Genomic DNA, 18,147 nt, shown 5'->3' on the forward strand with positions numbered 1-18,147 from the left:
TCCAATTGCAAGCCCCGTTTCAGAGCCAATAGTCCATCCAGGAACCCTCGTTGAAATCTTCCACTAGCACCACAAGCAAAAACGTCATCCGCCCAACCTTCACTGTTGAAGATGTCACCAGGACTATGAGGTTCTACATTTGGATTGTTTGCTATGGGAGGCTCCCAATCTTTTGCAGTTCGGACTGCCCATTGAAAGGCCTCATGAGAGATATTGAAGCTTTCGGTAAAGTCCTTCTCATCTGAGCTCAGTATGCTCACAAACGGCAGTTGACCGTGACGGTTTACGAGGACGTGATTGTCGTGATTAAATATTAAGATGGAAAGATAAAGGTTGTCCTTTGTTTGGACATTTCGACTAAGGAGCGATGTGGTTAGCATCTGGAGAGTCGTGGCTCTCACACAAACGAAACGACAATACCCGCTGAATTTAGCTGAATCGGCCTCTTTCAGTGGCGAAGGAGTTGCGGGAGAGCTATTCCCTGATGATGACGTTGTTCCTGCCGAAACTGGTGATGACGACGCTGGTTTCAACCTGAAACTTGTCTAGAGGGCGGAGGGGATATGTGAGACAGTCAGTATTTATCAAGCAACTGACCCAAGAGTGCACCTCTTCAGAGAGATCATAAACGCCCAGGTTCGAATCAGGTAACATAACTATTCCCAATTCATCACTCCATAAACAGTAATCTTCTATGTTCTTGATCGTTGCAAACTGTGATCTGATTTGCAACATGACGTCCTTGACTGATGCCGAATTCTTGAATCGGATGGTGGCTGTTTGAGGACTACTTGCGTCACCAATGGTGACTTTGGCGGTGATGTCTTGCACTTTTTGGGGTCCATTTATTGACGTGAGGGATTCTGCTCGACTTGATCTAGACTCTCGACTGTGAATAGATGAGGCGTCGCCATCTGCTTCAAATGATGCTGGCAGAGGCACGCAAAGTTGATCTTTCGAAAATCCATTCTAGCAAATTGAGAAAGATTATCGATATCAGTAAGACTATAGCAGCTAGTTCAGCTTCATCCATCACGAAAACTAAACTTACCACGACTTCGAAACACGACCGATCCAAAAAGGCGTTGGGATCATCTGTTGAAGTACGAGCAGGTCCAACTCCTCCTCGACCAAATACTCGTCCATGACTACTAGAGCGCTGTGTGTGATCTGGAATACCACCAGGTGAACGGTTCTCGGCCGACCTAACAACACCTCTTGCACTGACCAGTTTGGGCGAGCCAGGCTGCGAGGTCGATGGTGAAGAAGGTTCCAAGAGCGTGCCAAGTGAGGTCGATATACCGAGACTGGATCGAATACGGGGTGAATTTTCGTTTATTGAAAGTCTCAAATTCTCCTTCTTCTGAGGAACAGGAGCTGGTGAACCCAGTGACACTGTTACTCTGCGAACGTTTCCTCTAGCCATTGTACTAGCCGACCAGGTCTTGTAAATACTTAAAACGCTATCTTAACAGATAGTTCCGGAAATGGTTTACGGACTATAGGATGGCATATACTGGGGACGTTGCCTTAACTTTTTAGATTTGGCAACTCGTTCACAGCACCCTCCCCAATCACTACCCCAACCCCTCGGAGGTGAGCGTGAATTCAGTGATTTGGATTCAGAAAACTAGACGGATTGCAATCCTACAAATTCCAACAGCCCAAGTTGGAGGATAGAATCCCACCGTCTGCCATCCTCTCGTCCAAATAGTTGCGACTAATACTTTTGGAAGGTGGAAGCCATGTTATCCACCCAACCACGCAACTTGAGGTTTCCTTAGGTGACAAGTATGTATATATTCCGTTTGCCAACATATATTTTACAGATCAGGACTAGAACAAACAGATTCCAATTCTCGAGATGACATCAGGCATTAGCAGCAGTCAACTTTCGAGCATGTAATATATCCTTGATCATATTCTGAGCTTGTTCAAATTCCTTTTCGAGTCTAGTCTGAGTTCGTTCTAGTGCCTTGGTCTCCTTTTCTGCATCAGCAGTCTTTGCTGCGAGTTCCTTTTTCAAGAGACCCAAATCAGCTTGAATAAACCTTACAGCAAAGAAATCGATTAGTGATCAATTGTATAATATGGATTCTTGTAGATGACGGCGAAATACTACATTTTGCCAATGGCCCTGTATGTTGCAACATCGCTTCCCAATGCAGATAATTCCTTGGCAGTCAGTTCTCCAACCCGCTTGTCCCGTTGCTTGGTAGATAGTTGGCTCCTTACTAGAGCTAATTGACGATTCGTCTCCTGCATACGCACTTGGGCCTCTGCGAAAATCTAGATTCAAAAAGGTGAGAAATGTTGATTGGCAGTTCACAGAAATAAGCTTGTGAATTTAGAAGGAGTATTTTGATTATGAACGGAATCGATATTCTCATCTGATTACCCTTTGCAATTCCTCGTCTGAGACAGACATGGTGCTGATTTAATCTTGTGGGAAGGTCGCAGCAAACGATAGATGAGCGAGAACACTATAAGAACGCATTATAAACGTGGGAATTATGCTAGAAGCACCAGAAATTAGATTTAGAATGTATTTGAAATATTGAAACTCTGCAGCGTTCGTTTACACAGTATAACATCCAATCCAGTCCTACAAATATAGGCCTTTGGACTGGCATTTCGAGGCCCAAATAGATTGTACAAGAAATGAGATTGACTAGATAAGCTTCCGTAGCAACATAACAAAAACCGAGTCCTTAACAACAATAGTCAACATTCCCCCTTTGCACGTTCACAACATAGTCTACCGAAGACATGTAAAGCTAACGGCCAACGTCTTCAACCGTCTGGCCGCTTTGACAGACCGAGTGGAGAATGAGTGCCAACATGGGTCGTCAGGCGAAAAAAACAAGGTGAACAATTAACAACAATCCCTGCCACCCAAGGTCCCAAAGTCTACCAAAGCAGCCATCTTGACCAGTGCTCGCACGTTGTTCTAATAGTGCTCGCACGTTGTTCTAATACTGTCGAATTTGGACGATCTTCAATGGTATTCGAGTGAACAGCCCTTCAAACCACAGAAGCCTTGTGGTAGAATCCAAGCTGCCTACCCAAAGTCACCGAGTCCACCCATCCGTCAGAAACCCTCCTCCTAGGTCTGGAAAACGCCAGACTCTTTCACAACCACTCATATCGGAGTTGGTCACGAGTTTTTGAAATGTCAGAAAAAGGAAGAAAAGAAAAATCATTGAATTCCTATCAACTAGAAACTTGAGATCTTCGAGGAGACAAAACGATGCTTGTTTCCACGTATTCATCATTATTTGGAGTGCTTTTAGACGCGTCGGAGGCTGTTACCACTATAAATGTTGAGACAGTAGTATTGACGCAAACTCTATATCTCTTCCCACCTGCCGTCTTCAAGAGTCAAGTCAGTTCCCGGCACGTTCGTGTAGGGTAGCTGTTTCGTCTCACGCTCTTAAGTTCCATTGCGATAGTAAAACCGGGACGTGACGATTCATTTCGATTATTTCAACAAGTCTGGTTATGTTTGTACAATATCAGAGAATGTCATTTCTCGACAATATCTGAAAGACACTATGCTACACTTCGTCTCCTTTGTTTTATTTCCTGTCACTACTGTTGACTCAAATCCCAACAAGATTGTTTATGCCTTTGAGGCTCTTGCACTAGCTCTTGTGATTCGTCTTTCACCTCCATCACCAGCAGCATCTTCAGCCGATTCAACGGGAGTAGTAGGAGCTGTAACACGAGCCTTCTTATTACGTGCTTTTTTGCCTGACACTTCGGTGTTGATATCTTCAACAGTCACTTCATCCGAGTCAACTGCACTATTCTTCTTTGACTTTGATTTTCTACCACGTCCTCTGCCCTTCTTTGGAGGAGTTGTGATAGGAGAGTCAATTTCAGTAGTACCAATCAAATCTATCGGTACACCTATAGGGCTATTTGCTTTACTATGGCCGCTACGACTTCTTTTTCCTTTTGCTGCAGTTGTGTCTTCATGATCATCGTGTACGGCAATCACATCATCTACACTAGAGATACTCGATTGACTATCATCTGTGCCTGATCGTTCGTCATCCGGAGACAAGGATCGTGACATGGTTGCTCGTCTTACAGAAGCTGGTAAAGGTATTAATGATTTTCGGTGGCTGCGACCTCGTTTAGTCTTTCGAGCAGTTTCTGATTGTACTATGGGGCTGGATGGACGAGGCGTGGCTGGATCTTCCTCAAAGGGAGGCAAATCAGCCAATGTCCTTTCGACAGGAGCAGCCAGGCTATACATCAGTTGAGGTTGCACCTTTGGCACTAGCGCGCCTCCCTGTTTAGGTTTTTTAGCCATGGGTGTAGCGTCTAGATCTATAGTATCATTGTCCATGTCACGGTGTCGTTTCTTGTGCATTGGAGTGACTGCAGACAAGGCGCTATCGTTATGAGCAGGTGGTGGTGGTGAAGTTTTAGCAACGCTAGCTAGTGCCAGTGAGTCTGGAGGTATGGTGTTTATGAGATCTACCGTGTCTACAGAGTCGACTATCATATCGTCACTGGCCATATTAGAATCTACAACGACAACGTTCTTTTGATTCTGTTCCACTAGTAATGCAGCGGATGTTTTTACTGGTGATGGACTATTACCTCGTACCGGTGTAGGTATCTTACTTGTTTTGATAACTTCCTGTGCTGCACTATTTTGCCCCTCAACACCTACACTATCTTCATCATCACTTATATCAGCCATGAGAGCAAAGATATCAACATCATCCATATCCTCATAGCTCATGACCAGCTCAGCGAGTGTGTCTTGACTTTCATTCGTGACATTAACCAGACCCGATGCTTCAAGAAATGCGACAGTCTCGTCATTCTTCGTCATGCTTTTAATGTTACGGACTGATTGCTTTGCCATATTCCATAAAGACTTTTGTTGGCGAGTTTGTATCGAAGCTTGAAGCTGTAATCGTTGTGAGAGTTCAACATTCTTGAGACCAGATTCCAAGACTTGAATTTCGAGATTCAATCTATCTTTTAGTGTTTCATCTACATCGTTATCATGGCGGATAGTTGAAGCAGTCTGCTCGATTTTCGTAGCCAGCTGTTCCATCCTGTTGGCAATCTCGTCAGAGTATGCCGTCAGATTGGTGCCAATCTCGGTCAAGGTCTCTCTTCCGTTTGCCATCAAGTCACCAAATGTATTCCAGTATCCTGTAGAGTCATCATTATTTGGAAGCTCATCTTTAATGACACTTATAAGTTGCGACCAACTTTCGTGATTTTCCATAGTGACTCTTGCCGTTACATTTTGACGGGTAAGATCTGCAAGCTTGCTATATAGTGATCGAATTCGACGTAAATCCGATTCGAGTGGCTGGTGATGACCTATTGGAGCTGGTTTTATAGGAGTTCGTATTGTTGGCTTAGATAATGGTGCTCCCGTGGATGTTTCTTGCAGTCTGTAAGTTTCTAGTTGTCCTTTCAGATCATCTACTTGTGCTCGAAGCTCGGCTATAATCATTGGATATTGGGAAATATGATAATCTAGGTTGATAGCATTTTGTTCGACTTTCGTCTGCCCGCAATGAAAATGTCAGCAGATGTATCAATAGACTTTGGTTTCCGGCGTCCACTATACCTCAATATTCTTGGCTCTGTTTGCGTATTGGAGTGTGTTGCGAGTCTCTTCATAATGTTGTGGAGCTGGACTCACATTTGCAATCATGACGACTTTGCAATTACCTCCAAATGAATGCTTGAGCAATCGCGTCAATTTCGAATCCCTGTGTATCATTGTTAAAATCATCGTAAGAAGACATACGATTAGCTTTTGATTACCTATACGGTATGTGATTTGTCCTTCCTATACACAAGGCGTTGATGCAATTACCCAAAGCCAAGAGCGACCTATCGACGAATGCTTTGAGAAGCAAGCTTTGATGGGAAGGAGCTGATTTGACTTACCGATTGATATTTGCTCCTTCATGCAACAGTTTACCCTTGTTGCTTGTGACAGAGGCTCTCTACAGTGTTAGCGGCTTTAGCATCAAACTGCCTGAAGAACCCAGTAAGATCGTTTACCTCACTTCCAGCCAAATCGATAATAGTGAGAGTGGCATTTGTATAACGACTGGAAACATTAACACCGCGTTCACGTTGCTTGATATGAATCTGCAACACAGCATGGCTTCGGGAGCTAGTGGCATTAGCTTCTGTACTAGCTTTTGTCCTATTATTGTTTCCCAACAGCAGCAGCTTCATAACACTATCGACCGACTCTGGCGTATGCTCACTCAATCCGACTGCTTCGACATGGGTTTCATCCTCTCGTAAATCCAAGTTTTCAGATTGCGTCAATAGATCTCGGATGGTCTCATTATAAACCTCGAGATACGATAACGAGGCTTCAATGACCTTGTTTGCCTTTTCGTCGATAATGCGTTGATACAAGTCCTTCATGGCTCGGAAGATGATACCAGGTTGTGAGGATGTTCCAGTGACGGTATGAGTTTTACCAGCACCGGTAGCTCCATAAGCCAGTACAGTAGCATTGAAGCCATTCAATACGGAGTCAATCAATGGCTGTGTAGTTTTCTCATAGACTTCTTGCTGCGTAGCACTTTCCCGAAAGACTTTGTCAAAAGCGTACCGCACCTCCTTATTTCTTCGACTACCATGATGATATTTCGGTTGCTTTAAGCCACTCCTGTCAACAGGATCTAGAAAGAACGAATGTAACGAAAAGATGTGAGTTTAAGAGTTTGATGATGACCTGATTCCAATGCCAACAATACAAGGAAAGGAACGTTCTAATAGATATTGCGACATACCAAATATCAATACACGAGAATCCACTACGCTGACTACAGATCCTTTCAAGCCTTGGTCTGGGGGAAGTACCGATGCTGAAAAGCTTGCACCATTGTTGTCTAATGGAATCCCATCCTTTCCCAGTGGTCTGACTCGGACTACCACAGATACAGTCTCCGCAGCCGATCCACCTTTATTGCTCCTTTGCTCAGATGGTGCTCCGTTCATTGTCACTAGATGTTTGGTGATGTGCTATGAAACAATCGCTTAAATCCAAACAAGCTTCGGCAACACGATCAATGTCAATACCAGTTCTTTGCCTAGTTCTGAGACTATCCGAACTGAAAATACCCGTCGGCACATCAAATCTTTCACAGCAAAATATAGGTGTAGCAAAAGTGGTAAATAGTAAATTACAACAAAACACCAAATACAAATCTAGATCAAGTTGACAAAATTGACAGGGATGAAACCCATCTTATCGCCGACTCTGGCAAAGCACCAGCCGTCTTCGAAGAATTGATACTAAAGGAGAGAAGGCGATGAGATAACTTGTGAGACAGCAACCCAAAGTGAAACAGGATGGAAAAGCTTACAATATCAGCAAGTGAACCAACTTGCAGAGGCAATTCATCAGGCAAGACTGCCTCATAATTGTGGGACACGATTGCAGCCCTTCCCAACACAAGTTGTGGGTTCACAACACCACCATCATTACCATTATTTACTCCAACAATAGCAGGATCAGCTGCATTGCTAGCACCACCGAATGCTTCAGTGCTAGTGGCGCCAGTGCCACCAACTGTTGCATTGCTAGCCAACGCAGCAAAGTTGCGATTCATACTTTGACGACGTTGAGGACTTTGTTTTACACCCAAATTAGCAGGAAGGGGCATTGATGCTGCCAATGCTTCCTGAATGGCGCGTTGACGAGCAAGACTACTACTGTTACTACTCGTCATTGAACTGACACTGATTTCGGAAATGTCTGATCTAATGGCACGATCGTATTGAGGAGCTCCAACGAGTCGTGGATGGAAACCATTTTCTCCAAACACCGGAGGAGGTCGACGTGTTGTATTATATGATGGCCTAAGCGGCTTTCCCAGATTTCGAAGTCTAAGTAGCACCATCACTAAAACAATGATGAATAACAAGCCAACTCCTCCAACAATCGCTCCAACAGTAACAGGCACATTGACGACCACTTGTGAGTTCTGATCAGCGAGACTAAGGAAAAGTCAGAAATAAATTAGCCGTTGCAAACAAAGCAAAAGAATTAGCCATTGGACGTTATACAGAAATAGTTGTTAATAACGTACCTTGTGGAACTTGAGCCAGGGGTTGAGCTACTAGCTTGGATTGGAACTACAGTGCTAGGTATAAGAGATTCCAAGGCGGGACTCGAGGTGGTGTTCGAAGGAATTGATGAGATGGTTGCAGAGGGCGGTATAATACTATTGATAATAGGAGCAGGGGAGACTGCAGTAACAGGCGAAGCTATGGCTTGTTTGCTTGCTGCTGGTATAGGTGCGGGAGAAGCCATAATTGTTTGTGGGCCTGCTTTTACAGTTGATGTTTGAATGTTTGTTGCGGCAGTTACCACTCGATTTATTAAAGGAGGGATAGTTGTGGTGACCAAAGTGCTGGAAGCGGTGGCAATAGGAGGGCTGTGTGTTGTGAGAATGCTCATTTGCTCATGTAAGGTTCTCTCTCTCTCAATCTGCGTCCGGTGCGTCGACTTGAGTTGTGCGTCACGAGTTGTGCACGCAAGTGTTTTGGAAATTATTTTTAGGTATTTACTATGTAAGTTTACGCGTATTCAGCAAGATAATTGACATTCTTTTGTATGTCTCACTCTTGGATACGTGCTCCTTGAAGTTCGATTACATGACGTTTCCATGGATAGGTTGAAGTTGAATGATATGGTTCCATAGGTAATCCTGGAGCTACTCCTTCATTTAGGTTATTACCCTCTGAGTGATCACCTGTGATTGTGCTCTCTTTGGTGTCGAATCTATTTGAATGCGTGTCATCCGGTACAATCAGGTCCTTCTCGGCCCCTTTTGATACAGGCACGCGAGTCTTGAGCATATATACAAGCCCACTCATTAAAATAGGGACCACCTGGACTATAGAGAAGATCACAAACGCAATTCTATAGCAATCAGCACCATAACATATCCCATTAGAATCAGAAGAGCTATCATAGACTATATGGGAAAAAACGAGTCAGTCAGGATGGCAATCAGCCTGCGACATTCATTCAACCACTACTGTAGCTTCTCTGTCATGCTTAACTTACATCTTCCAAAAATGAGATTTGAGCAAAATATATACGCAGGAACAAAACCAGTCACAAGCGCCATAGCACTACCATAGTAACGCGAACCAAAGTACTTTCGAGTAAGTGGTGGCCAAAGAGCACTTGAGCATCCAAAGGCAAGCCCGATCAAGATAGAGCACATCCACAGTATTTGTGGAGACGCACTTCCTGCAGCCAATACAGCATGTGGAATCACCAACACTATCTGGGATCCCAATAATAGACTTCCAGGTTCATGGTACTTTCCAATGTAGTCCAACGCGACTCCAAAAGCGAGTCTACCAAAAGCAGAAGAAAGGGACAAGGCTGTGACATGTGCATTGATGATGGTACTTGAAGATGATGATGTTGTACCAGGTGCCTGAGTAGCCAAAACTATTTGTCCGATATTATTCCAATATGTGAGACCGTTTTGCAATAAATACGTGAATGCAAATCCCCAAAAGATGGGTGATTTAAGCATCTATTCGAAAATTTTAGTAATCAGAAAATCAACACACAATGCTACAAGGTCGAGAATGCTGACTTGCCTGAAGAGGAGTCATACTTGAGTCATCATCCTCGTGTTGAGTATACTCATTCTCTCGGCTGATCGCAGTTTCTGGTGGTGTATGAAACATGAATATAGTTGCCAACACCGTGACTACAAGAGTACTGCTTGTCAAAAACAACAAGAAACCTCCAGTATCAAAGGCCTTGGAATTAAATATTTGCGCATAGAGTGTAGCAGAGAGGCCATAAAGCAATTGTAAGGCTCCAGTCACACGGCCAGCATATTTTGAGTTGAAATTCGTCAGCGAGGCACCAAAGCATGCCATATAACCACAGGTTGAGCCAAATCCTGCCAAAAAATAGTAGAACTAGACGAGCAAAGTGTGAATCAAAAGCTGAAAGTACTGCAACGTGACAACAATCGATGAGATCAGATGTTGATGCACGACCTGCACCATGTCTAGAACCGATGACTTACAGCAAGAAGACCAGAAGAGGTATTCGTGATTTTTCCGATGAAACTCATATACATTAACGAATACCCCAAAGTTTGCGTAGTACAGCCCACTATAAGCGATGCTCGAGCACCAAACCTATCATAAAATGGCCCTATTACCAGGTCTATTCAATAAGGCACGAGCGTTAGGTCACCGATGTGATCGAAGGTAGACAAGCTCAAATTGCGAATTTCGACCGTTCAAGGCCTACATGTAACATAAAGACTAGCTGTTCCAAGCCCAGAGATTAGGTTCAGATCTGTGGAGTTGTACTCGAAGCGTTCCTTGCTCATTGCTGAATGACGAGAAAGAAAACAATGATCCAGCAGTCGCCTTTTCAAGAAAGAGTGTAAGAACTTGCTGACTCAGTGCTACAAACTGGATTTTTATATAGCTTGCCATGAAAATCAACGAGAAAACGAGGGTGAGCCATCTTTTCCAAACTGATGATGATCGAAGATTGCCCATCTTCGCCGATGACGTAGAGAGCCTATCGAATTTATGAAATACAGACAGTTTAGAACTTGGATCAATCTTCAAACTACTCAAAATCTTGAGGTTCAAAGCATATTGTTCTCACGAAATCGTGGGAAAATGTGCAGTGCAAGTTCAACGGTGTAAAGCAACAGAAGAAGCGACTGACGTAACCGATCCCAATTTCTAATCTATACAGACCTTTACGGTTCCTCCGCCCTGACCCAATTTTCAGCTTTCGTTAGCTATAGCTGGAGTCCCAGCTGGAATACTACCTAATGAGACTTACCCAAGCTGCAGGTGGTCCATCAATCTGGCCATCATGTAACTTCAACGTAACACGAATTTAAGGCTTTTATAGATTATGAAGAGAGATCATTTATTATTCAAACAGACTATATTAAACAGCAATGCAACAGTTATAGCATAGCCCTGATTGACCTTACAAGATGAGGTCCATGTTTCAGAGCAGCGAACGTCACCAAAGTCCTAAACATCAAGCTCAAACCGAGAGACAATCTTATAGCGGTGCCTATTGAATTTCTGAGATTAGCACTGAGAACAATCAACAAACGCATTCACAGCTTCGTACCCCATTCCATATGATTCTTGTGAGAATCTGTAGTCACAGGCTTTCTCAAACGACTAACACCACCTGTTTCCACACCAAGTCCAACCCTGAATGGTGTTCCAGCTATAAGCGTATGGAATATAAAGTCAATGTCTGGATGAGAGTATCGAGGAGCTCTCAAAGCGTTCAGCGATAAAGCGGGTAGGTCGTCGGGGTGAAAGCACAAGTCCAAAAAATCGCTGGTCATCCACAAAGTCAGACCCCTAAAGAGTTACAGATTAGGACACAATATAAATATGATGTTCCACACTTTGTATTCCTACCATAGTAGCAAACGTTCATTTGTTGATGTTGCAATTGCAAATCCAATTGGAGAAGCAGCCCGGCCTAACTTGATATTTGGGGCATCTGCCGCGTGGTGGTATGGATGATACTCGTTTGGCAGTAAGATACCGTTATATCGTATTTCACCGACAGTGACATGTACGAGGCCTCGTAAGAAACCTCTAGTATAGCTTCTCCATGTCGCTTGACCTGCTAGAAATTTATCTGGCACTACGACATTGGATATACTGAGGGGAATTCCTCTCCATCTCTTTGAATCATCAACTCCAGTATTTGGAGCGGGCGGCAGGAAGAATCCCAATGGAACCCAGTGCGCACTGGCGATCTCAGTTAACTGACATTGCATTGGCAAGTCGAAGGGTGTGACTTGCAAGAAGACTAGTTTTTGAGAGATGAAGATTAGCAGGCTTTTGACGATCGCAGGCGAAAGCTATAAATTCATATTCCAGACATATTTAGCAGGTAATACAACCAGCTGTTATCCTCGAGCTAAACCGCTAAACGGCCAGAAGCTTAAACTTTACAACCAACCCCGGTCACTCACCAAATGGGGACAATACCAACCACCTTTGGCCCCCTTGCATTCCGCGGATCTCCCTATCGTCTAGCTGGCCAAGTGCTATAAAGTGTTCCGATGTGATATCTAGTCCAATTTCCTCCAAGGTTTCCCGTTCAGCTGTTTGTTGATCTGTTTCAGGAGCATCTTGTCGTCCTAGGAAATCAAAGGACACGTCACATCATCGAATTCCTCTATGGATTTTGAGACAAACGTTTGAAATGGAGGACTCAACATACCTCCCGGAAATGCCATCTATGGTGAAGTATGTTAGAAATCACGAAGAAGGTGATGGACGAACAAATGATTCCAGCGATGAGTGTCTTACATGGCCGCTCCAGCGATCTCTTTCATTAGTAGCTCTTCTAGCAAATAGAACTTCAGGCGTTGCCCGTTGAACCCACGGCAACCGTACAAACTCGAACGGACTGGAAGCTCTTGGTGAATTCTCTACATATGATATCTGTAAGAAATCGAGATTTGCTTTGCAACCAAGGGCGAAGAAACACACCAGCAGCTTCTTGATCTTCTTCCTTTGGCCTCAACCGCACAAGTATGGCAACACTCGCCCGTTTTTCGCCAGGATGAGAGGAGGGGATTTTTGCAACAGGCAGCACACTTAAATGATGAAAGAGGTTGAGCAGGGCTTCATGTGGCGTTGGGACCTTGTCTGATGTAATGTTATGAGTTGATGTCAGCACATATGGTCGAAAGGCAAAAGCCTAGGGCAATTGTCATTCCAACGTAACTAGTATTCCTGGTTCTGAAGATTTGTCCAGCGTAGGTGTCCATGACCAGCGTTAACGTTCTAAAATTCAAAAAGTGAATCGTTAGTTGATTTCCAGTTGTCAGCTTTGCCTGCTTTCTGTTCTTGATTTTATATAGCATTCAGTCGATTACCTAGGAAGACTCCTTGTATTGGACTGTGTAGATCAACGTTTTCCACCGATTCAACTCCTGCAAAGTTTGGTTTTTCGTTCAAGGGAACAACTGACCGAGAATGGACCAAAACCAACATTGGTATGTTTGAATTATTGTATTGGCGTATATTTCTGTATTGACTGCAAACTCGTCGTAACCAAATTTCCTCCTTACCAAACCAAACATCATCAAAAACCGGTCGACGTTGGAAATATCAATCTACTCTACATTATCTTTCGACAAACATATATAATAGGCAACAGCAACAGCAGCAATATTACTACATGCAGCAACAGCAACAAGAACAGCCAGCTCCACCAGGCCTGAACGGAGCAAGCTCCCCATACAATCAACAAACACAACAATACGCTCAATATGGATACGATCCATCAACTCTCCCCCCTGGAACTGCTGCGCCCGCATACGCTTACGCTAATGTACAATACTATTACCCTCAAGCTGCTACTCAACAACAACAACAACAACAATACTATGCGAATGGGTAAGGGCTTCACCATCGCAATTGCTCAGCGAGTCACTAACACCTACCCCGTTTATAGTTACGCAGCAACAACAGCATACGCAACTTCACCGACTGCGGGCGCTTCTTCATCAGGACCTACAGCAGCACAGCAAGCACAACAACAATCAGCATACAATGTGCCTCCTTGGAAGACTAACTACCAAAGACCAACCAGTAATACTGTTGAATCGCGCTCCTGGTTGCCATCAATTGCTAATATGCACTTTTCATCTGTTTCAGAACCTGAATATCACTCTGTCAAGCCTGTTTCTGGTTCAACGCCGCCTCCAGCTGGAGCCCCAGTTGCTCCAACTCAAACTTCAACTCCACAGCAACCTACCACAGCGAAATATCCACCATCTCTAAAGTAAGCTGGACGCGCAATTGAGTAAAAAGGAAACGGCAGAACGCTAAGAAAATTCCATCAATTAGGGCATATGTGTTTCGCGCATTCGAGAATGTAGACAAGAATAGACGGGAGGCAGTAGAAGAGTTTTTGCAAAAGTTGGTCAAGAAAGCAATGACTGACGGTACCTTGAATTCGACAGATTGGGATAAGATGCCTCTGCCACAGTGAGTGTCATGTTGCCGTCGCGTATTTTTTTGCTAATCATACGTTCTCTACTAGGGAAAGTATGGACGCAGCAGCAACAACAACCACAGCATCAATAGCACCTACACCGACAGTAAAAACAACCAAAATACCTGCAAATAGCAAACCCATCACCAACAAACAAGTCAACACACCACCACAACCGACCAAAGAACCAAACGCCAAACAGAAGAAGAAGAAGATAAAACTGGAAGACGATGTCGACATGGAAGAGACTCGAATCCAAGCTGATCTGGCTGCTATTGGCGCTGACGACCATAAACGAGCACAGAGAGCAGCCAGATTTGGAAGTGAAGACAAGGTTCTCAAACCAGGCAAGAGGAGAATGCAAGATCGACACCATTCTGATGATGTTAATTACGATGATCGAGATCCACATGTCATTGTTGGTACTTCAACTACTCTGGAGAAGCGTTACTTGAGATTGACTGCCGTGAGTCCTTCGTTTAAGTCTCGTCAGCCTTTTTTCTGTCTCATACATGGTTTTGTATTGTATAGGCACCTGATCCATCAACAGTGCGGCCATTGTATATCTTGAGAAAGTCGCTAGACTTTGTTCTGAAAAAGTTCATGGATGACAACACAAACTATCCAGTAAGAAATGACTTTAAAGTTGAAGGACCTCATAATTCTATACTAAAGATTTTTTTTCGCGCTAGTATGTAAATGACCAACTCAAGTCTATTCGACAAGATATGACTGTACAGGGTATCAAGAATGAGTTCACCGTCGAAGTCTACGAGAAGCATGCCAGAATTGCGTTGGAGAAGGTGAATACTGCAGCCGAATCATCCGACTTTTGTCTTTTAGGCTTTCACAACCACAAATGCAAAAATCTCACATTACTCCTTCGCCATCATTGCAGAGTGATTTGGGCGAGTACAATCAATGCCAGACCCAGCTCAAATACTTGTATTCTTCTGGCACTCCATCCAAGTATACAAACGAATTCGTGGCATACCGCATTCTGTATATGCTTCACACCATGAACCGAACGGGTATGATTACGTCGTATCAATTTCCTTTTTTTTTCCTTTGACAACACACAACAATACTAACATGCTTTGCTTGATTCTATCTAGAACTGAATATCGAAATGTCTGAATTGACGGCTGAACAAATGAACTCTCCTCCCATAATACATGCCCTCAAAATACGTAAAGCCATCAATTCCACCGACTACCACACCTTTTTCAAGAACTACACCAACGCGCCCAACATGGCAGGCTACCTCATGGATCATTTCGTGGAACGTGAACGCATCAAGGGACTACGAGTCATGTGTCGAGCCTATAGACCTTCACTTGCAATATCACTCGTAGCTTCTCAACTAGGATTTATTATGCAAAACCACCATACGGATCTTGTGACTGATCAAATGATTACAGAAGGTATCAGACAAGCGAATGAATGGTTGCATGCTACTGGGGTGATATGGATTGCTGGATCTGATGGGAGTTTGGTTTCTACCAAGCAGTCCACGTTAATATTAGAAGCGAAGGAGAAACAGATGGTTAATAAGGGAGTAGATATTAAAGGCCAAATTTAAAAAAGGAAGTACTAGTTTTGGCTAGGATTTAATGTGATTTTTTATTGGCATAGCGTAAAGACAAACAAGTGTACAATTTTCAAAATCAACACGAGACAAAGTGAAAAGTTGGATCGTTGGCGTCTAGCATGTTTGCTTATGGACTTTGTCTTATTTTGGAAATGCGAGGGTACGCCGGATATACGTCGAATCGCTTCCGTCAACAAAGTCGACAGCGAGTGTTTTGGCCGCAAATGGGTCAGTAGTCAATTCTTACAAAAGAAATCGTGTGAAAGAGCAACATATACAATCTGAAGACCCCGACCGCTTCAATCCGTGTAAACACGTATCTAGCACCGGTGAAAAATTAATGTAGTGCTGAACTGTACATCTACAACAAACAAATTTTGGTTCACGTACTTTGGAAACTGCAATTTCTCAACGTCGAGAGCATCCCGAACATACATAGAAGCAGCATAGGTGTCCTTTCAGTGCACCTACCTGACCAATTCTTCTTGGATATCACTTTGCGTCAAAACGCTGATTGGAGAATCTGTCTCTCAAAACTTCGCACCACAGCACCCAAGCTTGGAAGCTTTGGAAGCGACCCCGATATTAATATAATAGCCTAGCTGCAAAGTCGCCCATTCCGGTTGTATGGCATACCGTGGAACGACTGCAGGTACCCGATTCCAGTCATACTCACCATACCAACAAACAAGGAACACTAGTATAATCCAACCACCGGAAACCGTCTACACAATCGTATCGCGACCCGGAATGGGCAAGAAACTATCACGACTACCGCCTCAGCAAAACCACCAACACCATACCGATGCTGCTGCCTTTGGTGGCCCAACTGTGATTGCTGGAACCCGCACAACACAACCAACAAAAACAGTGTTTAATCAGGTAAACAAGTATAAGCCAGTCGTTATCGTGTCGCCAAGTCTCGATTGCATACATATCAGCACACCGGCTGTTGTAGAACATACCGAGAATGCTGCTATTATTGCGACTCCAATAGTGCAGCAACCACAGGAACCATGGCTGATTGAGTATCCGGAAGATGATCTAGTTGAGTATGAACCGCTTCGTGAGCCCGTAACGCCGTTGGCTATATCTGCTGCTATTGAAGTCATCTCGTCATGGACGATATTGAAGAGTTATAATAAGCAAATACATAGTAACAGTGTTGGGATGCCGACACCACCAATGTCGCCGGCGAGTATGATGGTAACCGAACGTGCTTCGCTGGTAAACATAAGTGCCATGAGCCAACGGGTGATTAAATTGATGAGGGTTGGGAAGGTGGTTCTTGCTGTAGCTCTCGTGTATCTGAAGAGATTCAATGCTATTGTGGCCAAGACAGAGTCTAATCCGAGCTTGCGTGCTGATTCATATTATTGGGCTGTTGCTCTGGTGAGTTGAGAATGTCGTCGATTGTTTGGTTGGAAGTTACATGTTGTGATGCCTCTAATCCAACGGTCATCTGTCCCATAGACTCTTTCTGATGTGTATACGAATGACAATGCATTCCTCGTTTCTTCGTGGTACTGGGTGTGCGAGGTTGATCGACAGCGTCTCATTTGCGCTCAACGGCACATGTAAGCTACTTGTTGCTCACTTGTTGCCATTTAAAAAACAGGCTCATCATTTCCGTTATCGTAGGTTGCAGGTCTTGTCATTTGATCTTAGTGTATCTGACCAAGACTTGCTACAAAATCTTGCCGAGCTAGATGACGATGCACATACTCTGATGGACATACCGAAGCTGCAACACCCGATCGGGAATCAACAGGTCTACTTAGTTGAAGACTGATACAACAGCAAGTGATGCCATTTGGTCTGTGTGATCAAATCATATATTTACAGCGACATTTCCTACTATGCGTTTTCTTTGTCTGCCACCACCACACCTATGTACATAATATATTCTCACTGTTTCACACCCTTTGATGATGTTGATGATGGTGGGTCGATCTGATGTTGGCCTGTGGTCAATTCCTTTGATTCAGCAGCGTTTGCTGTGAGTTCCGCTTCCGATAAGAAGGCGTCTAGTTTACTCATAAGGCTGTCTGTTTTGGATTCCAAGGCATCGAGGGCTCGAGAAGCTCCTTCCTACACGATTGTGAATGAGTTAATGATAAGAAATCGGACCAGATGTTGAGCGACAATGCCCAAGTTTGTGTGTTGATTGAGTAAATGATAACAAATCACATAAGATGTTGAGCGACAATGCCGAAGGATGTGTTGATGGAGCAGTGTTACAAGTACCATTTGCTTCAATAGTTGATTAAAGTCCAGAGTATCGATATCGAGAGTCTCGAGCGATGCCAGTAATTGTTGAAGATGCTGAGTCGACTCTGCAGCTGGTGGTTTTGTATTCTTTGCTGACTCGTCTGCAATCATTGTGTAGTGTCCAGCAATGACGTGGGTATATATGCAGCTTTAGAATATCAAGTTGCGGTAGCAATTCGACTGGCAGCTGACTTTCTGTGAATTATTATGGTTTGAGCAG

General features: G+C 43.8%; 3 protein-coding genes across 3 annotated transcripts; 1 reads left to right on the forward strand and 2 right to left on the reverse strand.

Annotated features, from left to right (window-relative positions):
* Positions 1–1,870: 1,870 nt before the first annotated feature.
* On the reverse strand, positions 1,871–2,428 carry SmJEL517_g00680 (uncharacterized protein; the record flags this gene model as incomplete). The annotated part of the gene is made up of 3 exons (XM_031166609.1): positions 1,871–2,051; positions 2,123–2,289; positions 2,399–2,428. The coding sequence occupies 3 exons, from the start codon at positions 2,426–2,428 to the stop codon at positions 1,871–1,873; spliced, it is 378 nt and encodes a 125-aa protein (XP_031027341.1).
* Positions 2,429–3,622: 1,194 nt separating this feature from the next.
* SmJEL517_g00681 (uncharacterized protein) lies at positions 3,623–7,008 on the reverse strand (the record flags this gene model as incomplete). Its single annotated transcript, XM_031166610.1, has 6 exons — positions 3,623–5,545; positions 5,609–5,753; positions 5,809–5,877; positions 5,935–5,993; positions 6,052–6,689; positions 6,801–7,008. The coding sequence occupies 6 exons, from the start codon at positions 7,006–7,008 to the stop codon at positions 3,623–3,625; spliced, it is 3,042 nt and encodes a 1,013-aa protein (XP_031027340.1).
* Positions 7,009–13,041: 6,033 nt separating this feature from the next.
* SmJEL517_g00682 (uncharacterized protein) lies at positions 13,042–15,647 on the forward strand (the record flags this gene model as incomplete). Its single annotated transcript, XM_031166611.1, has 9 exons — positions 13,042–13,061; positions 13,219–13,464; positions 13,523–13,852; positions 13,918–14,058; positions 14,114–14,531; positions 14,597–14,692; positions 14,758–14,868; positions 14,964–15,096; positions 15,181–15,647. The coding sequence occupies 9 exons, from the start codon at positions 13,042–13,044 to the stop codon at positions 15,645–15,647; spliced, it is 1,962 nt and encodes a 653-aa protein (XP_031027343.1).
* Positions 15,648–18,147: the final 2,500 nt, after the last annotated feature.

This window comes from Synchytrium microbalum (assembly GCF_006535985.1).
Source record: "Synchytrium microbalum strain JEL517 chromosome Unknown SmJEL517_scf0002, whole genome shotgun sequence".
Classification (NCBI taxonomy): Eukaryota; Fungi; Chytridiomycota; class Chytridiomycetes; order Synchytriales; family Synchytriaceae; genus Synchytrium; species Synchytrium microbalum.